This window comes from Triturus cristatus, chromosome 9, assembly GCF_964204655.1.
Source record: "Triturus cristatus chromosome 9, aTriCri1.1, whole genome shotgun sequence".
Lineage (NCBI taxonomy): Eukaryota > Metazoa > Chordata > Amphibia > Caudata > Salamandridae > Triturus > Triturus cristatus.
Genome location: NC_140592.1, coordinates 1268944859 through 1268969451, shown reverse-complemented (window position 1 = coordinate 1268969451; position 24593 = coordinate 1268944859). Strand labels below are relative to the sequence as shown.

At 45.3% G+C, this 24593-nt stretch overlaps 1 protein-coding gene across 1 annotated transcript in view; it reads right to left on the bottom strand.

Moving 5' to 3' along the window:
* Positions 1 to 229: 229 nt before the first annotated feature.
* NPAS3 (neuronal PAS domain protein 3) overlaps positions 230 to 24593 on the bottom strand; it is a 1680342-nt gene continuing 1655978 nt past the window's right edge. The window contains exons 9-11 of the mRNA XM_085627416.1: positions 23688 to 23832; positions 20835 to 20950; positions 230 to 10167 (exon numbers count right to left, since the gene is read on the bottom strand). Of these exons, the coding sequence (XP_085483542.1) occupies positions 8870 to 10167; positions 20835 to 20950; positions 23688 to 23832 (1559 nt within the window). The 3' untranslated portion in view covers positions 230 to 8869. The remainder of the gene's footprint in view (positions 10168 to 20834; positions 20951 to 23687; positions 23833 to 24593) is intronic.

The following is a 24593-nucleotide window of genomic DNA, read 5'->3' as shown; positions in this document are numbered from 1 at the left end:
AAAATTCTGACTGCCATTTCTTGTAAATGTTAATTCATAGGAAGGCAACAATTCTTATTAGCTTATTGATATAGTTTGAGGCCTGTGCCCTGGTCCATAAAAAGCAAATTCCTGCAGGCTGAAAACATCACTGGCGTACCCCGACCTGGATGGTGTGTAATGCATAAATAAAAGGATGCAAGGTTCTTGATAACAAATTCAAGAGAAAGTTTATTATGGAAAATGGCACCTGCGGGATGGCAAAAAAATTAAGTTACATAAAAAAGACAACCGTGTATGGAAGTGTATGAAAAGCCTAGAAAAGTATAAAAAAGAACCCTGCTGTAAAGTGACTTATGTACATCAAGTTTGCACTGATATCTTCCTGCAGCATTTTCAATGGTTAATGGAAAACAAATGAAAATAACAAAAAAAGTCTGTCCCCCCAAAAGAATTAGCCAGGTTAGAGACCGTGTAACTGTAGCTTTTAACACAAAAAATAAAATATACAATGGCTTTCACTTTTGACATTTTAATTTTTTTACGTTGTAGAATCGGTAACACTGCTGTGGTTCATAAGTTCACAGAATCCCAGGATACACTTTCCCTGAATTCGTCCATATATTCTTGGCACAAATCTCTTCATAGAAAGACTTTTCAATCATTATCTCACAAGAAATAGTTAAAAACACAGAGACACAGTCTTCACAGGTAAAGAAGGCGGGGTTTGTTTTTTTTCACATTTTTTCAGATGTCTTTTTCTTTCCCCGTCTTGTCATCATTTTTAAACACTATGCATTTTTAGACAGCAGCTGTGATTATCTGTTAGTGTAAATCACCAGAAATGGTCAATTTTTTTTATCGTTATTATTTTTTTCTCTCGACACGACACAGAAACACTTATAAAAAAGGTGTAAAAAAAACTAACAAACAAAGGATAGAAACTTGGAACAAACAAAGACAAAACTCAGAGCGCACAAGAGCTGCCCTTGGATAGGTGGAAGGGATTCCTCTGCTCGGCTGTTGGAGGGGAGGTTTGAGAAATGGGAAGGGAACATGGGGAGATGGCTACTGGTTGTTCATGACATTTGAGGTCTACATTTCAAGCCAATGTTACTAAAGTTCCTGGCAGCAGATCTGCTGTTCATGGACCCTTCACGGATGCAAGCCGTGGTTGGCACATTCTGTGGCATTCATTACCCATGCCCCGCACTGGTGTAAGCGTCAAGCAGTTGGCAGCCACTGCCAGGCGTATTATTTCCAATAGTGATTTCTGATCCAGATTCACTCTTTGATAGCTCTGCAAAGCTGTGTCTGGCTGTAAACACCCTTGAGCGTCCTTCAAGGGAGACACCATACTCTGGTTTCCTTACACCTCTTCAAGTTTCCATTCTCCACACAGGTCGTCAGCAGGAGATGGGTAAGATTTAATCTTTGTGCCCCAAGAACATGTGAACTGCCTCAACAGTATGGTGCTCATGAAATAGATACTACCCGCATAACAACTGTCTAGACTCTACCGGTAACCCACGGGAGAACGTTTCAGTCATTTCACCAATTTCCTAGTTGCCTGATCAACATGAAGTAACATGTTAGCTCTGCTCACCTTTCCTGTTGTGTCCAGCAGTGCTGATACTACATGCCTCTACCCAATAACTACTCAGTATCTAGGAACGGCAAAGCCATCTTTTTCATGTAGTCAATATGGCTGGATCAGTCTGGTTAGCCAGGCAGGCTGCCTTTTGACTACTATCTCTAGGAGCAAGCTTGATTTATTCTACTGGCTAGAGAAACCTGAAAACAACAGACTTTATTTCTTCTCATAGCTTGGAAAAAACCAGAGGCGCAGCCTCTATATGTCAACTACACTCAGGAGGAGAGCACCTCTTCCTTTTAGTAGTCAGGGTTACAGGCAACAGAGCTGACTCCATTGTTTCAACTAGCCTATGGAGGAATCACAGGAGCAGACTCCATTTCTTCAGAAAGCCAGGGGGCGGGGAAGCAGAGGAGCAGACAAAATGTCTTCAGCTGGCTGGAGAGGAAGCAGAGTAGCAGACTCAATTTCTCCAGCTAGCCTAGGGAGTAAGCAGAGAAGCAGAATCAGTTTCTTCGGGAAGGGTGGGAGAAAGCAGAAGAGAAGACTTCATTTCTTCAGCCAGCCTTGGCAGGAATCTCAGGAGCAGACTCAATTCCATCAGCTAGGGTGAGGAAGAAACAGAGAAGACTCAATATCTTCAGCTAGGGTGAGAAGAAAGCAGAGTAGACTCCATTTCTTCAACTAGGGTGAGGAGGTAGCAGGAGAGAAGACTCAATTTCTGCAGCTAGGGTGAGGAGGAAGCAGAGGAGCAGACTTCATTTCTACAGCTATGGTGAGGAGGAAGCAGAGGAGGAGACTCCATTTCGTCGGCTAGGGTGAGGAGGAAGCAGAGGAGCAGACTTAATTTCTACAGCTAGGGTGAGGAGGAAGCAGAGGAGCAGACTCCATTTCTACAGCTATGGTGAGGAGGAAGCAGAGGAGCAGACTCCAATTCTACAGCTAGGGTGTGGAGGAAACAGAGGAGCAGACTCCATTTCATCAGCTAGGGTGAGGAGGAAGCAGAGGAGCAGACTTCATTTCTGAAGCCAGTCCTAGGAGGAAGCAGAGGAGAATTGCCTACTTCCTGTGCCATCCTGAGAGTTCCTGTTGATGAGCTGACTCTACTGTCTCCTCCGGCAGCCTGGTAAGTGGGTGCTTTGGGGCTCAGGGAGAGCAGAGGATATCTTGGAATGTTCACAACTGAGGCGTCGATTAGCAGGGTGTGTGGTGAGGGGCCTGGCATGTTTGACACCCCTGGGTGGTGACAGCCAGGCACTAATCGCTGCCTCAAGGGTGTGGGAGGTTGGTACGATGGATCAGTTCACTGCCATATAGTAAAAGAGTCCTTTATCTCTGCAGGAGAGAGAGACATTGAGACAGACACATATAGGCCGAGATCACACAACAGCAACATAAAATCAGAAAGAGATTCCCAAAGGAAGCCCCCCAAACTTTACAAACAGTGAAAGCAGCATATAAAAGTGACATCACAGAGGGAGAGACCCTCACACAGAACTATTCACTAACCCCCAGGGTTCACTGGTTCACTAGGACAGATCCGGGTGGTGCAGAAGCTGCACCCGGCAGGAAGCGGGAAGCACAGAGAACAGACAAGGGACACAGAACGTTTACGTTAGCTCAATATATACTGCATATAGTAAACACACATTGAGACCGCAACGGAGAGCGAAAGACACTGCTTCACACATGGTAACACATCACAGTTTATCTGTCCATTGGAGAGGCCTGCGAGCAGCCGGAAGGACGGACGGCGCTCTGACAACGCCGGCCACACAGTGACATCTGGCCAGACTGACAGACAACACAAGAGATTTCTTCATCTTTGCTTCTTTTTATCCACTTAATGTGCAGTTTGCAATTACTTTAATTTCAAGCTTATGAGACACCCTTTTGTAGGTTTTTAAAAATGTTGATTTCAATATCAACCAAAGAACCCTAACCCTAAAAAATATACAACCTGTCCTCTACTCTAAATGTAAAAAATGAAAACTAATCGGCATGTTAATCATGTTTGTTTCTAGTTTGCTGAGTTAATCACAGTTGTAAGATTAGCCTCAGTTACACTGAGGAGGAGAGGATGCCTGGAGCAAGCCCATCAGCACCCAATCTGATTGGATGCCTCCGCAGCCCTTAGCAATGCTCCAGAGTCCTCTCTGAGGTGAGCTGAGGTGAGGTGTGTTAGCTAGGAGGTAAACGAGATGTACAGCAAGGGTTAATAAAGCACAGGAGAGCATGCCCCAAGCTGGCCTGGAGCTATCCAGGAAACAAGGCGCCTACCATGCCAAACCTGGTCCCATCCAAGCGTGTATGCCACAAAGTGTCACATGCCATCTTAACCAGCACGTGCCAGTGTGTAGTTGCCTCTGCAACAAAATGACATAACGTCATGAGGCATCATTTGTTCTGCTTTACCTTATCCTAAAGTGTTACCTGTCACAATGTTCTTACCACATCATGCCACAGAATATGTCACGCGCCATTATCACTTCTGCCCAATGGTACCATACACTTGAATGTGACGTCTGCATAATCACCACAGTGGGCTTTATGGGGATATCTTCTCCTCGGTTACACCATGCCACATAATGCCACCGCTACCTATGCAACTCCAGCATAAAGTGCCATGTGGGGCTACTGCATCCAGCATGCTAAATTAGCACCTTCAATTGTACCAGAGTTCCACTCACACATATACACTTGACATTCCTCATTTCTACTCATCACACCTGCCCAAGCGTCAACCAATGTTGGCTTTCAACATGGGTGCATTTGGTACCTACCACACGTAACCTATAAGGTTCATCATAAGGGGTCGCATAGCGACATTTCTTCTACTACTCTGAACCCTCTAGAGGCACCTCAACTGTCTAGGGACCTGTGAATCGCGTGGAATTGGGATGTTCGTTGATAAAACTGGAAGTTTTCTAGTACAGGTTGGAAGGTGCATAACCAATAAGATGGCAGACCTCAACGGTTCCTGCTATCGATGGTGAACCATACATCCAGGCAGGTTATTCGCTCACAGCCTTACCTGCTAGTACACTGAGAAGGTGTTTTCATCCAGTAGCACATTACTCTTGACTCCAACAGGAAGTCAACAGATGGCCATAAGAACTTGGGGGCAGATTTACAAGCCCCTTGCACCACTTTTGCGTCACTTTTCCCATGTTAAAAGTGACGCAAGAGTGGCGCAAGGGGCTTGTAAATCTGCCCCTTGATGCATAACCAGATGGAAATGCGAATGCTGGAAATTGTTGCAGAGACTGAACTGGGTCTGCAGGAATTACACTTAGAAGGTGTTGCCCATTCCATTGTAACAGGGTGGTGTCACTGATAAGAAGACACCTTTTATCTAGACTTATGGGTTAGTCCACTTGAAGCACAGGCAATGAGGTCAGACAGTGTAAGATGTCATTCTATCACACAGTTTGGTGTAGAGCATTCACTCTTTGAAGCCCATATGGTACCTGGTCATCTAAAGTGTTGGTCACAGATGCTGGGCAATAGATGTGGTGCTGTGTGTATTTTGGAGAGATGATGAAAGTTCTTGACTCCCTGTGAGAGAGGGTGACAAGGCTTGCGTCCCTGGTCCATTACTCATGCGTTGACTCCGCTCTTGGTGAGAACCCATCCCCGGCGAGGCGCTTCAGAAATAGTATGGTAGAACAGGTGCTGTGTTGGTGTGGAACCCGATCAAGACACATAAGAAAGTGTCTGACTATGGTGGCAACATATAGTGCCTGGGAGAGCATGTGAGCCTACTCGATCATGCGGTCCCTGGATTGGCCGGATATGGTACCTTTCAGAGCGCGATACATCACTTGGCCCTTGATAAGTGTGATACGGAATGAGAATATGGCTGGGCACATTTTATTATGTGAGTGTAATTCCAGAAAACTATTGGCTTTCACATCTTTTGTGTACATTCTAGTTTTCTTATAATTTACTATTTTTTGCTCACAGAAGACATGGGGCAGATTTTCTAATATTTCATGCAACGCAGCAAGGCAACTTGCAGTGTTGCGCTATTGGGAGAGAGCGGAAACGCTCCATATCTACGAAGATATGGTGCAGTTTCTACTCTCTCCGTGCGCTGGTGCACTGTGTGCCGCCTAGTGCCAACGCTGGCACCCTTGCGCCATGTTGCAATGGTGCCTGTATTACAGACAGGACTGTTTTTGTTCAGGAAGGGTCACCTCCCTGCACAAAAACAGTCCTAAGAGGCAATTTCCTCTCTGTGTGGCTTGGTAAATGCAAAAATGGATTTCGCATCTGGGCTGCTCCACAAAAGGGACCCAACCTTGAGGCAAAATCTTAGAAAATATGCACCTAGGTTTGAGCAGGAAATGTGTTGTAGGAACTAGATGTGTGCCACACTGCTCCAAAAATGCAGTGGAGCTCACACCCCTTTTCTGTGCAAAGGCATGCCTCATGTACAGTTTTCATGCAGATAACCGCCCACGTGTATATGGTTTAATACCTGCACTCCTCACGATTTCACCCACCTCTATACACGACAGAAAGGGAAACACCACAATCACTCATGGCCCAAGGTTTGGCATGATAAGGTACCCCAAATGGCAGTTAGATCCAGCATGCAGCTGTGGCCAATAGTACAACACGATATAGCATGTGGGACTTCCATGTTCCATGGTGTGACGCGATAGGGTACCTGGCAACGCGTCTGGGCCAATGCTTTCTCAAAGCACATGGTAGGATGTTTAATTGGGTGTGTGGCAGAGCATGAGCCCTTGTTCTCTTGTGATCCACACAGTGACAGAACAGGTTACCTGACAAAGCATGAGGGAGGGCCTAGGATATGGCAATTTGGGGTGACCCGGTAGAGCACGATACATCTCTGGCTATTGTGTTCCACAGCATGGCTTGGTAAGGTACCTGCAAAAGAGTGCGGGCTCATGTTCTTTAGATGTTTATTGTAGGGCATGTTAGGGTACCTGGCAAAGCATGTGGTTCTAATGCTCCCTTGGGACTGCAATATGGCATAAACGTTAGCTGGCATGGGGGTGCACTTTTGGGGGCAACAGTGGTCGGCATAGGGCACATCGTAAGCCGTATGGCCCATGTTTTCTCGTGACACACAGTATGGCCCGATAGGGCATGAGGCATACCTGGCAAAGCATGTGTGCACATAGTGGGGATGATAGGGTAGCTGGTAAATGGAATGAGCCCACTGTGTCGGTGACTCTTGGTACGGCTGATTAGGCACCAGGTACACCACGTGAACTAATGCTGTAGAGGGGCACACAGCATGGCATGGCATGACAGGGCATGGTAGGGTAAAGGCCCGTACTGCCCTTACCCATGACATGGCAATGACACTGGATACTGTAGACTGATAAATCATAGCACTGCGGTGATTGCCATCGAGAGGACATTTCAGTACAGACCCCCCACCCCCACCCCGGGGGCCCAGTTTCTCTGCTATTTCCCACTAAGTTACTTGCTGACCCCAAGTGATGCATGTGCAACTCAGAAAATTCCTTGAAGGAGTGTGAAGATGGGGGACAGAGAGCTGTGCCATTGAACCCCCAGAGGGGACCAATGGAGTGCAGATGGTAAAGACCCTCCCCCACCCACTGAGATGCTCAAAGAGGAATACCTTCTATTTTTGGTGCCTCCTGCCTGCTCTACATGTCACCCTGTATACCTGCCCACACAGTGGAGGGCCCTGGTAGAGAGAGATAGGCAGGTGGGGCTTCAGTTGGGCAGGGGTTTGGCATCTCAGAATGTCTTCACCCTGAAAAGTGCAGGCATTGAATAGCTCAGAATGTCTTCACCATGAAAAGTGCATGCATTGACTATCTCAGATCGCTTGCACCCCTCTGAGGAGTGCAGCGATATCCCAGAGTGGCCGAACCCTCTCGAGAAGTACAAGTGCAACTCAAAGTGCGTGCATGCGCCTGAGGAGTGCAGCCACATCCAAGAGCGCTGGCATTCTGCTGAGAAGTGCAGCTGTAGCGGAGGAGATCTGCATGACCTAGGAAATGCAAATACATCTTAGAGTGCCTACTAAGACATAAGGGGCCTACACTATGCTCAAAAGAGCAGCTATTCCTCTGAGGGCCTCATCCTACTGAGGAGTGTGGGATCATCTCTTGAGTTCCTAAGAAGGAAGAGCAACTGTTGTCCAATGTCAGTAGAAGAGCCTGGCTGTGAAATGCTGGTACTGCCCCTTTTAACGTGAAGGTGCAAGTGTTCACAGCCTGGCAGGGCCTGGGGTGAGGATGCAGAGGCAATGGATGAGAGAGGAACCCATGGCAGCATGGCACATCAATGGTACTCCACTGTTCTGAAGGCCAATGCCCCCAAGGGGAGATCAAACCAAGACCCTGGAAAGAAAAGTGTTGAGCTGGTGGATGATGGAGGAGGACAGACCAGAAACATGGGAGCACCTAGGGGCCCTCTGAAGAAGAAGAGGACACTATGGATGTCTAATCTTGAGAAGAGGGGGAGGGGCCGGGCCACCAACAGAAGCCCCTTCTGACCACTGACAGTGGCATCAGCAGATCATTGCAATGGCCGCATCCAAGACAGGATTACAAGGGGTGGGGAGAAGGCGACAAAGACTAGTGGCCACTGGCACAGTGAGGCTGTCCCAACAAACTCCTTTTTTCCCAAAATGTGTGTGTCCCCCAGGCAGAGTAGTCTTTGTGCTGCTTTTACGCAGCAGTTTGTAGTTTCCTGGTATTCTGCACCTGGGTGGTGGGGGCCTGCTCAGTTGACACAACTAATTCATGAGCCAGCACCCCCTCCAGGAAGACAGATGGCAGTGTAAGTGAGCATAGGAACCTATCAACTACTCAGCAGGCCAGCTTCTAGGGCATTGCCTCCACTGGGGCAGTCAGTAATTCTGGGGCAGTGAATTGGGGGGACTGTTTTTGGGCCTCCTCTGTATTCATATGTTCCTGTCCCTCAATGGGAATTTAGAATAAGTTAAGAGACTTGATGCGTCCACGCTCCAAGAAATGCCCAAATGTCCATTGTCCACACAGCTCAGAGGTGAGGTCTGACCCCCTTCAAGGAGAGTCAAGCAAACCCCCCACAAAACCATGGGCTTATACGCCTGAGGTGCTCCTTCTCGGGGGATTGTGGTCAGCCCCTCCCCCGTCTTTACAGTAACCTTCTAGGTACCCCGTCCTACATTTTGTTCACATGCCCACCCACCAAAAGCTGGGCTGGTGCACGGGTAGGAGTCCTCCTCCGCCCACCAGCCCGAGGATTATACAGCGATTGCCTCCAGGGCCGAGCCCCGGCACAGTGGTGCGGTCACTTCTAGTCCTCCTTGCGCTCCAGAGTCTGAGGGGGGTGGACGCCGTTGCTGTAGACTGGGAATGGGAGGCCGGAGAACAGCCCCTCGGCGGTGGTAAACACATTCCCTGCAGGCATTTGGCTGAGGCCAGCAGCACTCACTGCACTGCCGAAGGGGCCAGACATGTTCAGACGGTGCACATGGTGGTACAGCATCTCCATGGGTGTCTTGGGGTCCAGGCCAAAACTAGGGCCATTGACATCGACAAAGTTCACGGCATGGGCGTTTGGGAGGAGGTTGCCCTGCATGGCCAGTGTGACCTCAGCGGGGGCATATCGGATAGTTCCAGTGGTGTAGACCCTCTGAGCTGCACTGGTGGTGGTAGCCAGCGTGCCTGCCACGCGATGGACCAGCGGAAGCATCACATTGCCTGCCTGCAGCCGTTGCAAGGCCTCCAGGTCCCCAGCGTAGAGCAGTGAGTTGGAAGTGCTGGGGGCGCTTGACTGCTTGTCCCTGGGTGAGGTGGAAAGTGGGGGTGACAGTGGGTCCGAGGACACAGAGGCCAGCGCCGTACTAGAGGAAGTGCTGAACTGAGTTTTGCGCGCTGCGGAACTCTCCGTGCCAGGCGGCGTGAGCACAGATTCTGGAATGGAAACATGTAAAGTGCCGCTGGCCTGTGGGGAGGGGAAGTGCTCGGAGCTAGGGGGCCTGGTCATACTGTAAGGGGACTCATTCCTCGAGATTTCCCGATTAGGGGGGTAGTTCCAAATACTACTGTTGTTGTCAAAGTTGACAGGCTCTGAGATCTCCGTTTTGATCTTGAGCGCTGAGGCACTGTTTGGTGATGGAAGCAGCCGAGGTGGCTCTGCCATGGCCCCTTCCAGTCCACTGGGGCTGGAGGCACTCGACAGCCTCCGGCGGGTGGCACGGCCACCCCCTTTTTGCTTTTTCCGCCGGCGCTTCCTGCGCTGGTGCTTCCCGGCAGCCTGCATGCTCACCTCTCCAGCGCTGTCCGAGTCTTTTGCACTGTCTGAACTCGGGCCCTGGCAGTGGTGCAGCCGCAGCTCCGTCTCACTCTCGGCGTAGCGCTCCACCTTGATGCGCATGGCGCCCTCCACTGAGGCCCGGCCAGCCTCCAGGTCCGAGCTGTCCTCGCTTTCCTCGCTGTCCTGGCTCTCAGGGTTGCTCGAGCTGTTTCCATCCTCGTTGCAGTTCATCTCATGGTCCGACTGGCTCCCGGACTTCTTGCGCTCTGGGTCGGGCTCCTCGCTGTTCTCTGACACATGGCCCTTCCCGTCTGACTTGCCGTTCTCGTTGTCCTCTGTATGTCAAAAGAAAATGAAATAAAAAAAGATTTAGTAGTATGAAAACTATGTTAAAAATCAATATCAGATCCCCCATGCAGCCTAGTTCCTTTCAAAATGCCCACAGGTTCTTTCTAATATCCCGATATCTCAAGCAGTCAAGTTTAAGACATATTTTGACTACTGTTTTAGGACTAGGTAGTTTATGAGAATTAAATATTGGAACCAGACAGTAGATTGTGTGTGAAATCCCCAGCTATTGGTAAAAAAAGAAAGATATATATATATATATTTATTTTACCAATGGCTGGGGATTTCACTTGATTAAACTTGACTGCTTGAGATATCAGTATGTTTTTTGGGATTAGGATTGTAAGTATATATATATATATATATATATATATATATATATATATATATATATATATATATATATATATATATATATATATATATAGCGCCTTGTCCTTCCAATCCAGGAAAACAAGCACGGCACTCCAACAGGGTTCCCAAAGTTTTTATTGTGGGAGAGCGCTGGTCAACGAGTTTCGGTCGTGGCTTCTAACCTTGTTCACGACAAAGGAGCGCCAATGCACAGTAAGTTTATATCATGTGATCAAAACAGAAAGTTCAAGTAAACTGACAAAGGTATAGCTAGTATATTTCTGTTGCTGTTCTATGAGCCATGTTGTATCATTTCAATACCATGTTTTAAACAAATACTGTGATGCATTTATTTTATAATTCGTTTTAAGTTACAAGTGTATCAGAGCAACTAAACTACAAACCATAAAAATTATAACAACTGTACCCACTGGTTTAGACACATAACAAACTAAAAACCGACAGTTATAAAGTGCAAGTGCGTGTATGAGGAACAGCCTCATAACTTTCAAAACATTACAAATATTCCAATGGGTGTTTACGGCTAGTGCCTAAATACATTTCACAACCTATTCTGATTAAAGATATTTAGATCAGTCATACAACCCAAGTAGGTAAAAATTATTGAACGATCTGCCTTAATATATATTGTTGGAATAACATTGCTTAGTCGTAGGATGCGTGCTAAAAAGAAAATGTCATTCATATATGCTTATAAGTAATACCTAAATAGAAATATGTGAGTGCATGTATACCATGACTAATGCTGAACTTCAATAGTACTAAAAGAAAAAGTAAAGACACTCTTGGAAAGTGCGGGGAGAGGGCAAGCTAATCCAGAAAGGTGTACATTTCCTCATCCATATTGAACCCTTGAGGTTCCTTACTGTCTAATTCTAGTATATAGTAGGTGTCCAGTCTACGTAATTCTTTTTCTCTATTGTCCCCTCTTTTTCTCTCGGTAACATGCGCCAAACGGCTATTTGTCAGATCTATGGGGCCACTTTGATGTACTTTTTGAAGTGGTGGGCAACTGGATAGCTACGATCCTTATTCGTGATGGCTCTTAAATGCTGTGATATACGCTTGTGCACATAGTGCTCCCCACATATTGCTTTGCACATGCGCAGTCAAGTGCATACACCGTAAAGCTGGTTTTACATGTTAGATGGCCCTTGATTTGAATGTTTTTTTTTAAAGGAGTCATAATTTTCTTTCTACTTTTCCCATTTTTACATGCTTTGCATTTGAGGCATTTTACAAAGCCTTCTTTACAAGTTACCCATGTTGGAATTGGCTGTTCTGTCACCAAATCACTTTTTACTAGATGGTCTATTATGGACTTTGATTTCCTAAAGGTCATCTGTGGTCTACTTGTTACCATAGATCCAATGGTGGGATCATTTTTTTATCAAATGCCAAAGTTTTTATAGAGTTTTTTGTACTTGTGTATGTTCCATATTGTAGGTAGTGATAAACCTATGCGGTTGAGTTTCATCTTTTATGCTTGGTGCAGGTAGGGTCAAAGAGGGCTGCTTTTCTTGTTTGGGCTCTAGCTCTAATGGAGGCTACTTTTAGAACTTCCTCTGAATATCCTCTCTGCTTAAAGTGGCTCGCCATCTATTTTTCAATCATGTCATAGTCTGTGTCTGCACAGCAGACCCTTTTAGCTCTGTAAAATTCCCCAAAGGGGATACTATTGATTAGTGGGAGGAGATGGGAGCTTTTGGCATGCACAATAGTATTGTGCATGCTTACGATATAATGTAGTTTCCAGCTTTTCATTCCCCACTCGCACCAATACATCCAAAAATTCAATGGAGCTATTACTGGTTTTGCCTTTAAACTTCTGATTGAGCCGATTGTCATTTATGTAATTACGGAACTGGTTGGCCTCCTCTTCTGTGCCTCCCCAAAGAGGTCATCACTAGATCTCAACCATAATGCTATATGTTCTGTTCAACATTCTATCATGTTGCCCTTGAGCACCTGCACCTCCCACCAGCCCGTATGCAAGTGTGCATAGCTGGGGGCGAAGTAGGTGCCCATGGCCGTTCCTCTTAACTCCTAATTAAAAAAAAATGTTTTATTATTTAAGCACCAATCCATCATCTCCAACAGCATCTTATTATGTTCTATGTACTTAATAGGTTCCATTCTCAAATAATATTCAGTTGCCCTCAGTCCATCTTGATGATTAATACTTCTATGTAGCGTGGATACATCCAAAGTCATAAAGAACATGTCATTCCCCCATTTTACATCAAATATTCTGCGCAAAACAAAAAGTCAGTAGTATCACAAATATATGATGGTAACATGGCTACTATAGGATTTAAAAAGTAATCTATGTATTTGGATACTTTTTCAAACAAGTTATTTTCTGCTGCAATGATGGGTAGCACTGGCGGGTTGGAGGCATCTCTATAGATTTTCTGTATTAGATAAAAAATGGAAGTTTAGGATGTTCTTCTTTTAAAAAATTATATTTGTCCCAACTTAAAAGTTCTTGGTCCTTCAAAAATGTCAGTCTATTTGCAAACACTTCTTTCACAGTTGAATATTCTTCCATGGTAATGCATTTATAGCCCTTGTTGAGTTGAGAATATACTTCTTTTAAATAATTATCTTTCTCCCATACAACATTGCCTCATTTAACATTTTTGGATTTTTAAATGTTCTTTATTTTATTCAAAGTTGCAAATAACAATTGTTCTTTCTACTCTCTGAAATCCTTTTTCTTACTCAATGCTAGATTTATTCCTCTAAGATCTCTGGTTATATTGTCCGCAAAAACATCAATGTTGTCTTTAGCCATCTGTGGTATAAATTTAGATTTAAGATGAAAGTGCAATGGCGCTCCTTTGTCTTGAACAAGGTTGTAAGCCTCAACTGAAACGCTTGACTCGCACTCACCAACAATAAAATCTTTGGGAACCACGTTGGCGTGCTGTGCTTGTTTTCCTGGATTGGATGGACGAGACCATTTGTATATATGAGGAGTCGGCGGACCCCTCTCCACGAGGGCACCACTGGCACTTTGAAAGCATGCCAGCATCCGCCATTTGGAGGACGTGTATATATATATATATATATATATATATATATATATCAAACAACCTCTCCTCCAATAAAGAGAGAAGCAGCACTCCAACAACTTCAAACCTTTAATTTAAACATGGCAGTCCTTATATATTTCGGTAACCGTTGACCTTCTAGGGAGGCGAGCCGGTGTGGACATCAGTACAGGACAAGAGAAAACAAACAAGTGAATCACAGCTGTTCAAAATGATCGCCCCCTGGTGGGTCTCCAAATAGTTTGGGAGGTGCATTCTGGTACTTGTCCCTGTTCAATTATAATCCTCCAGTGGATGATGTCCCGATTAAAAAATGAATTAAAGGTCTGTTGCGCCTAATACCAGCCCACTTTCAGAGCTAGTGAAGAACCATGCCTAAGCCAGTCTTCGGCAGTGCCGTTGCCCTCCGCTTTCCGCGTTCCACAAACAAGGTTCTTTTTCGGGCAGATACCAGCACACTTACTGGCGGTGCATGCTGACGGCTGAACTACGCCGTTTTCAATATCAAACAACCTCTCCTCCAATAAAGAGAGAAGCAGCACTCCAACAACTTCAAACCTTTAATTTAAACACGGCAGTCCTTATATATTTCGGTCACCATTGACCTTCTTCTGAGGCGAGCCGGTGTGGACATCAGTACAGGACAAAGCCCAATTATATATATATATAAGCATTTTAATAGAAAGTGTGATATAGGAATGTGAAAAATAAGTTGAATTAGAAAACTGAATCAATATCTGTGGGTTAAAACTTGAATGAAATAAATGGGTTCCAGTAGCTTGTGTTATGCCCACCAGAGTATTACTATAGACAAGGCAGAAAAAGATAAATGTGAGAATCTTTTTTAGGTTTTGATAACTTTTCTACAGGTGACAAATTAAAGATTGACCTAGCTATTGGTTCTACAGGTGACAAATTAAAGATTGACCTAGCTATTGGATACGTATAGCAGATGCTAATAATTTACTATCAGTTTAGTACATGAAGGGTCTTCTGAGGATATAACATATAAGGAATCTAGCTATATCAAATCCATGAATAGCCATATCTATATTTTATTTACTTCCCAAGGTGCATAAAAAGTGGTTTCACCTACAGACTGACTAATCGTGTTAGGAACCGGAAGTCTTACGGAGTGACTTTTGTCTTATGTAGACACATTTCTACTAGCATGCATAATAAATCTTTTTCCCATCTTAAAGACATATCTGATCTGATCTGTAGAAGAAACAATATTAGATCAATTTTCGCAGTGAATGGGCGTTTCTTCATATTTACTTGGAACACCTTGAAATCTAAAGGCAGTTGAATATTTTCTAACTCAAAGATCAGTAATCTTTGTAGAACACTCTGAATTCTCCTGCAGATTATACAGTTTGTGCTCATGCACACCCACGTTGTCTTTGATGGTCTATGTTTCAGATGGATTTGGAGAACTGCGATGGGCTATAAATTAACCTCATTGTTTGCTAATCTGAAAATGAGATGGTGGGAGGAACAATTTGCTTTGCAGATCAAAGGTTATGATTATACGTAGCATTAGAGGGAGAGAATTTCCTTGAGGCAGGACAGCAAAGGTATGCAGCACCAACCAGCAATCAATTCTATGTCTTCAACACTCTAGAAGATATTGATTGACTGGTTTTACTGGCTCAGTACTTAAATCGGGCTGATCGGGAGGAAACGCAACGGGGAGTGCGGCCTCTTTGTCTGCGCCCTGCAAGCGTTTCACTCAACCATCAATGTTAACTTGCATAGATAATCTTAATAGATCTAGGTCTGTTTTATCTAGCCTCGCGTATAAACATGGCGGACTTCCTTGTAATGTTATTTCCTGGAACATCTCAGGATTGCGCTCAAAGATAGATAACCCAGTATGGTCTGAATTTATCCTGAGTTGTGATATATTATGTTTGCAGGAAACCTGGTCCAGAGAACCAATTCATATCAATGGTTTTAAAACCCTTGATACCCAAGCAGTTAAGGGTTTAGGGGGTAGACCAAAGGGTGGTCTCTGCACACATATTTCCAATAAGTTGCCAATAAACAAAATAGAGTCGCACTTGGGGAACAGATATTACCGGATAGTTAAACTGTCCCTAAGTACCAATCACTGTGTGGTTTTAGTCAATTTTTATAACAATATTGCGCCAAACGAACTTTCCCAGGTATTAAAAAACTCAGGTGGCGATCTGAATTCCATCAGTAATGTTAGCCCAAAAGTTGTCATGACAATCCTGGTAGGAGATTTTAACAGTGCAATGTTCCCCTTTGAGAATAATAGAATATGTGGCTTTTTGTATGAAGAAGGTCTTTGTTACACTCATTTTTGTCATTCAATGGTGGGGGAGTTGTTTAATGAGTTGCTTGCCAGCACTGAATTGGGCTTTGCGAATGAATTAGTGTCAACACCTGTTCCGATGCCTCATACTTTTAATGGAAGGGGTTTCGTTTCCACAATAGATTACATTTTAGTTTCATGTCATGAGGCTTCTAGATTGCGCTCTTTTAAAGTTGGATATAACTCCTTGAGTGATCATTTCCCTCTATGCCTTACGGTGAACAGTCCATTTCATAGACCGAAATGGATTAATAATGCTACACAGGATATGGGTGAAATTAAACTCAATAAAACAAATGGGTATTCCTTAAAATGGTCGAAACTGGATCCTGTGGCAGAAACGAAACGATTGGTGACAAACTGTAAATCCGCCATAGATACCTGCCTGTGTGAATCAGCCTCCCACAACAGTATTTTAGTGTCTTTTAATGAAATATCTGATGAGGTTAGGAAATTATTGACTGCCCAACAGCAAAACAAATTTAAAGATCAGGGCTGGTTTAATACAAGGTGTACACGTGCGTACTCTAACTTGAAGCTTGAGTTACACAGGCAACCCAGAATCCCGAACGATGTCAGGCTGGCAAGAATAGAGTATAGGCAGGCTATTAAAGAGAGAAAGAGTGCCTTGAGAGGTGAAGCCCGGGAAGCCCGTCACTTAGCAGCACAAATGAAAGATAGCACAGCATTCTGGAGAGCAGTGATGGCCCCGATTTAACTGCTGGTGATGGTCCTTCGATAGAAATTGCTATCTCCGAAGTGGCCTGGACTAAGTATTTTTCAAAGATGTATAATGGCCCAGGTAACTCCAACTTGTTAGACAGTGACAGTGTAAAGAGAAATCATGAAAATGCAGACTTGAAATTCACTTTAGAGGAAGTGAATAGAGCTCTTGCATTGAGTCAGGCTGGTAAGGCCCCCGGGCCAGACGGCGTTCCAGTGGACCTGTTTAAGTCTAGCATCACTCTCTGGGGGCCGATTATCACCCAGGTCACCAACGCTAGTTGCCAAGCTCAAATACCTAAGACCTGGGTGGAGTCAATTATTGTCCCTATTTTTAAAATAGGGGACCGCCAAAACCCTGGTTGCTACAGGCCAATTTCTTTACTCGATTCAAAGGTAAAAGTGGCCGGGCGTGTGATCTTGGAGCGTCTGCAAGATTGGGCAGAAGAAACCCATGTCTTATCAGACCTGCAGGATGGTTTCCGCGAGGGGCTGGGTACAATGGAGCAAAGTTTGAATCTGGCCATTTTGGTTGGGAAATACACTAGGGCAAAAAAGGGCAGACTGTTCCTGGTTTTGTGGACCTCACCGCGGCATTTGACTCAGTCAGGCCCGATAGACTATGGGAGGTCCTCGAGGCTTTGAGGGTTGACCCCTATATAATAGTTTTTCTTAGGCGCCTTTATAGTGGCGCATCAGCTAGTGTGCCCTTTGGTTTGGGGGGAGCACACGGCTGCATTTCCTGTTAGGAGGGGGGTCAGGCAAGGTTGTGTACTGGCCCCCTTTCTTTTTAACCTCTATATTAACGGATTGGGTGAAGCATTACTTAGGAGCGGACAAGATTTCCCACAAGTTGGTGGTCGACCCATACCTGCTCTCCTTTATGCGGATGACGCAGTTTTAATGGCAAGAACGCAAATTGGCCTTCAGAGGGTTCTTGATAATTTCTCTGCCTTCATGAAGGACCTTGGCCTTAGCATTAATATATCAAAAACCTTTGTAATGAGATGCGACCAAGGGAGCCAGCGATCAAAAGAAATATTTGTGGATTGTCAGAAGCTAGTTTCAACCAAGAGCTTTTCATATCTTGGTATATTATTCAACTACAATGATACATGGGTCCAAGCAATATCTGCAAAAAAACTGGCGTTCATTCGGTCATCTACTGCCCTTGCATCTTTTTCAAAGAAATTAGGCAGAAAACCCCCGGGGGAGCTCCTACAAATCTATAAAGCCAAACGCATTACCTCTGTGCTGTATGGGGCCGGGGTGTGGGGTTTTGCGAATACTTTATCGTTGCAACAAGTTTAAAACTCCCTTTTAAGATATATTTTATCCGTTTCACCCAGTACATCTTCCCATGTTTGTCATGAGGAGCTGGGTGTCCTCTTCATTTCTGATCTCATTAAAATGGAACCGATACTGTTGTGGTATAGTATCTGGGTGAAGGAGCAGACCCAGCTAAATAGGGATATTCTGCAGGACTGTCTTAAGTTGGATGGGGCTTTAAAAATTCCCTGGGTCAGGATTGTTCGTGACTTTATGAAAGATCTAGGTCACCTAGAATATTTTACCGACCCAAGGTTCATGCTGCTAATCTCAAGAAAGGCACTAAGAATGGACGGTCTTCGGTTACTGGACACAGTAAGAACAACAGGGGAACGTTTTAAGCCTAGTGTTAACCAACATCAGTTAATACTAACTACTTTAGGAATGGAACCATACTTGAAGTTTGTACATGGTGTTTTTGATAGAATGTCAGGTTTAGGCTTAATACCGTCCATAGACTCGTGACCTTTCCTAAAATGAATGATTGGTCTTGTTCGCTACAATTATGTCCTTGTGATAATCACTCTCCCCAATCCACTATTCATTTAGTTGGTTTCTGTAAATTTTATTCAGAGCCAAGGAAAGTGTGGTTAATTCCACTATTAAAATCACAGGGGTTGAGGCAATGTTGCCCGCATTAATTAAACTTTAGTTTTTGGAGAATGGACACATAGCATGGAGGCTAGCTATGTTTCTGAAACGAGTTCTCCATCTAAGGAAAAGTTTTATTACTGATGAACTTTAACTGTATGTGAACCCCTTTTTCCTTTTAGATGGTTTTTAACCCAGAAATGTATGTGTATTTTATATGTCAAGTTTGTCATTGTTTATACTTTTTGTTTTTATCTTATGTAATTCAATGTAGAAATGGTCTATTTTGATGTGCTTTTATGATTATTAAAAAACAGTCGAATAAAGCTTTCCTTGACTTGACTTGACGTAGCATGTGAAGCGTCAAGAACTAATTGAGTGTCATAGAAGAAAATTCCACCATATGAAGGGGACCCAAGAGATATTCTGAGGTTAGGATGGAGTAAGGAGAATGTTCCCAGGTTTGGAAATGCAGCTTACTTCAGTGTAAGCATATTCTGTGGTCTGCAGAGTAGGGCCTACTAGGCTTATCTTTTAAGTAGGAGAAATGTTCTGAGGTCTGCGGAACAGTACTTAGCACGGTTTTCACTGGAGTGAAGGGTATGTTCTGAAGTCTGCAGAAAATTGCTTACCATGGTCGCCCTTGGAGTTACCATTGTTACCTTTCTAATTGGGGCATGTTCAGGGGTCTGCACAGCAGGGCTTACCATTGTTACCCTTCTAGTGAGGAGAATATCCTGGGGTCTGCACAGCAGGGCTAACAGTTGTTAACCTTGGAGTAAGGGCATGTGCTGGGGCCTGCACAGCAGAGGTTACATTTGTTAACCTCTGGTAAGGGCATGTTCTGGAGGCTGCACAGCAGGACTTACCATGGTTACCCTTCTAGTGAGGGGAATATCCTGGGGCCTGCACAGCCGGGCTTACAGTTGTTTATCTTGGAGTAAGGGCATGTTCTGGGGTCTGCACAGCAGGGCTTACAGTTGTTAACCTTGGAGTAAGGGCATGTTCTGGGGTCTGTACCGCAGTGCTTACCATTGTTACCCTCCAGTGAGGGGCATGTTCTGTGGTCTGCCCATCAGGACTTACCGTTGTTTTTTATTTTATTTTTATTTCTTTATTGAGTTTGTTCCTTCAAAGGCATAGACCATGTTCATATACAGTTACAAATCACATATACGACAACTGATACAATGAACATTCCAATAATGGACTCAGGAATATAGACAAATACTCTCCTCCAGAAAATTTTCCCGATCAAACAAAGTTTTTATATGCGATAACCGAACTGTAACTTAAGCCAACCCCCCTAGCTCCCCCAAGACTTACCGTTGTTATCCTTGGAGTAAGGGCATGTTCTAAGGTCTGCAGAGCAAGGCTTACCTTTGTTACCCTTGGAGTACGGGCATGTTCTGCGGTCTGCACAGCAGGGCTTTCCTTTGTTACCCTTGGAGTAAGGGGCATGTTTTGAGGTCTGCAGATTACTATTTTTACCCTTGGAGTGAGGGCAGCTTCAGGGGTCTGCAGAACAGGGCTTACCATTGTTACCCAAAGAATATGGACTTGTTCTGGGGGTCTGCACAGCAGGGATACAGTTGTTAACCTTGAAGTAAGGGACATGTTCTGGGGTCTGCACAGCAGGGCTTACCTTTGTTAACCTTGGAGTAAGGGCATGTTCTGGGGTCTGCACAGGAGGGCTTACCTTTGTTAACCTTGGAGTACGGGCATGCTCTGGGCTCTGCAGACAGGGCTTACCTTTTTTAACCTTGGAGTAAGGGAATGTTCTGGGGTGTGCACAGCAGGGCTTTCAGTTGTTAACCTTGGAGTAAGGGAATGTTCTGGGGTCTGCACAGCAGGGCTTACCTTTTTTAACCTTGGAGTAAGGGCATGTTCTGGGTTCTGCACAGCAGGGCTTACCTTTGTTAACCTTGGAGTACGGGCATGCTCTGGGGTCTGCACAGCAGGGCTTACCTTTGTTAACCTTGGAGTACGGGCATGTTCTGAGGTCTGCAGAGCAAGGCTTACCTTTGTTACCCTTGGAGTACGGGCATGTTCTGCGGTCTGCACAGCAGGGCTTACCTTTGTTACCCTTGGAGTAAGGGGCATGCTCTGGGGTCTGCACAGCAGGGCTTACCTTTGTTAACCTTGGAGTATGGGCATGTTCTGGGGTCCGCACAGCAGGGATTATCATAGTTCTCCAAGTATTAACAGACATGTTCTAGGGCCTGTAGATCAGACTTACCCGAGTTGTCCTTGGAGTCGGATTCAGAGTCAGACGTCTCTGAGGACTCTGAGGTCTTCTCTGGTAGGTGAGGGACTTGGCTGATGTCCATGGGCGTGTCCTTGTACTCGTGCAGGCTGAGGAATGAGAAAGGCAACATGAGTTAGAGACGTGCACCCTCACAGTGGGTTGGAGCGAGTGACTGCTTGCTTTATATCACAGGGTGTCAAAGGCACTGGGCACCCTGCTCCATCACCGTGGGTGATAGAGGTTGACCAAACATACCCCTCACGGGGACCAGAGGGGTTGAATAAACAAACCATCAGAGGGTGTGGAAGAGGTTGAACAAACAGAACCATCACAGGGGTGGGGGGAGATGTAATCTAATTCTAATCTTACCCAATCATAAATATAAAAGCATATAAATATTTAATTAGGGAACAATGACTGAAAGGGAAAGTATGTATTAAGTTAAAATATTTTGAGAAAAAAAAAAATTGTTCAAATAACTTTTTAGTAAAAAAAAATGATAAGCTAATCTTCCACCAAAACCCCTGCAAATGATTTATGTAAATATTTGGGGCCTGACCTAGAGATTGGCGGCGGAGTAGAGTCCCTCATGTTGGTGGAGGACAATACGTCCACCATGTTGACGGACAGCCATCCCCAAAATTAGAAGTTAAGAGGGGGCCCTGCAGTGATCTCTGTACCTTGGTAGGAGCCACCATCGTGGAGGATCCTATCAAGATACAAAATGTCTGGCAGACAATCACTGTCAGTTATGATGAGTGTTCACAAAACTTTAACCATTTTTATTTTTCAAAAACAATACAAACTCCAAAGTGCACATTTGTCATTGAAAACTAAATAACTCATGACCCCTGTTGGACTTTGCACTCTCTGCAGGGTCACCCCAAACATTTTGCCTTTACCCCTACGGTTTTCTGAATCCGTTTTTGTTGGCTTTAGGATTCTCTGCACTTTACCACTGCTAACCAGTGCTAAAGTGCGTGTGCCCTCTTCTTTAAACGTTGTAGAATTGGCTAACACCCAACTTCTACATCTAATTTACATATAATTCAATGGAAAATTTGTACCACATAACCAAGGGCCTGGTAATGTTATGCTACTAATGGGCCTGCAGCATTTATTGTGCCACCCACTTAAGTAGCCCCTTAAATCATGTCTCAGGTCTGCCATTGCAGCCTGTGTGTTCAGTTTTAAACTGCCATTTTGACCTGGCAAAATAAACCTTTTGCTATGCCTAAACCTTCCTTTTTAATACATATAAGTCAACTCTAGGGTAGGAGCCAAACAGCCCACAGGGCAGGGTGCAGTGTATTTAAAAAAGCAGAAGATGTATTTTTTAAGTGTTACATGTCCTAGTAGTGAGAAACTCCTACATTCATTTTTCTCTACTATAAGGCCTATCTCTCCCATTGGATAACATTGGGTTACCTTATTACATTTGATAAGTGCTAACCTATGATTGGGAACAGTTAGAAAGTCACGTTTGGTTTCAAAATAATTGTAATTTAACATCCTCGTTAATGGTAAAGTCAACTCACAATTCTGAAAATATCACTTTTAGAAAGTTAGCATCTTCCTGTCCTAAGCAATTGGTGCCTGCAGCTAGTATCCCGAGTCACATGACTATGTATAGCTAGTCTCTATGAACTCCTCCCAGACAGTGGCACAAAGGTGGACTAGGTGTTGGCAGGATGGGCCATCCTGCCTGGATGGGAGAGGCGGAGCTGTGCACAGCTCCATTTACATTTCAAAGGAGCTGCCTCAGCACATTCACAAAGGGCTTCACACTAGCCTTTTGTCATTCCAGGTATCCTGAGACCAGGGCAGGGAGGAATGAAATTTTAGAACCATCTGAAGTTTCTTACACTTCAAAGCTGTCATCAGATGTAAATAGTGGCTTCTCAGACCTACTATTCAGGGCACTCCTGGACCTGTGGAAGTCTACAGAAAGACTGTCTTGTTTCACAGAGGGCTGCGTGATGCTTGAGGCCTGCCGTGTTCCTCAGAGGGCTGCCCTGCTGCTTGAGGCCTGCCTTACTGCCTCTGAGAGAGAAGACCATCTCCTTGAACCCAAAACTACCAGAGTGACTCTAAGGCTCAGATGGCTGACCACCTGTTCCAAGTTGCAGGCACACAGCACGCTCCGGAGGCCTCCCAACAACTGCCCAGCTGACCTGCTGCATCTGGTCCTGCCTGGGCCTGCAACTGGAGCTGCGTGAGCTGTGATATCCGCTGCTAGAGTCAGTTCCTGATCCCCAAGGGGTGCCTCCCCAGGTCCTGGACCCTTGGCTGCATCAGTTGAGCTCCTCTTGTGAAATCCTGAAGCTTTGGACAGACAAAAAGGACATCACCCTGTCCACCTCAACAGGGCTGGCAGTGTAATGCCCTTCCTCCAATGGCTGTTCGATAAAGCTGTGCATCAACTGAGCTCTGCTGATTGCCAGCGGGTGGTCCTCATGACCATAAGCAGGGGGTGGACCACTGGCCTGGCAGACAGGGAACCCCGTCACATCTGTGAGGGAGCACCGATCTTCCAAACTGCAAACCTACCCCTTGCGTTTTTAAATTATTAAGTTAATCCTTTTAATCTGTTTTTCCTTTTAAATTAAATGTTAAACTACTTATCCACATTCCTTAGAAATCAAAGGGAAGATGAAGAAAGATCGCTGCAATGAAATGTCGAAGTAAAGGGGTTTGTGGAACTAGTGGAGATGAAGTCATACAGGGCAGAGATAACGAGGCAGAAGGAACAGGGTTGCACCGCCCCTGCAGACGTTGCTTCCTCTGACCTTTGACCCACAGCAGCCCCAGACAGCCCAGAGTCCACGCGCCCCTAGACTCTACCTGAGGATGTAGTTCACCCATATGATGTTCTCGCTGGTGTTCTTGGAGTTGATGGCGATGGTGGCGCACGACTGGACCCAGATGTAGCCGCCGTTCTTCTGCATCCATCGGTAATACTTGGTCACGCACTGGCCCTTGCTTAGCACTGAAAAAAAAACAAAGGAAAACTTGTGAGAAGATCCAGAAAGACACAGAATAAGAAATGTGGTGACTCTGAGGTGGACCCTGCCCACTCGTGACCGAGAATTTTCACTCAGAGTTGATAGGAGAGTGAAACAGGAACTGGGACTGTATGTGACACAGAAACGGGAGCTGTTGTCAAAGCAGAAGGTGAAACAGCCAGTCTCACAAGTGGTCTGTATACAGAAAGTATGAGAGCACATCTCCACACCTGCAAGCTGTTTCACGGTGCTTAATTTGTCATCTAAGCGCCGGTGCCCCAAGTTTGTTTGGAAGCCCGCGGCCGAGGCTGTCGTAGGTCGGGTGCCGAATAGCATTGCTGCAGGGCCCTGATACCACCTCATGCCTCTCATCCACGGGTGCCCCATACCATGGCTGCAGGGTCCCATACCATGGCTGCAGGGTCCCATATCATGGCTGCAGGGTCCCACATCATGGCTGCAGGGTCCCACATCATGGCTGCGAGTCCCAAACCATGGCTGCAGGGTCCCACATCATGGCTGCAGGGTCCATGTGCAGGGTCCCATATCATGGCTGCAGGGTCCCACATCATGGCTGCAGGGTCCCACATCATGGCTGCAGGGTCCCACATCATGGCTGCGAGTCCTAAACCATGGCTGCAGGGTCCCACATCATGGCTGCAGGGTCCCACATCATGGCTGCAGGGTCCCACATCATGGCTGCAGGTTCCCATACCATGGCTGCAGGGTCCCATGGCTGCAGGGC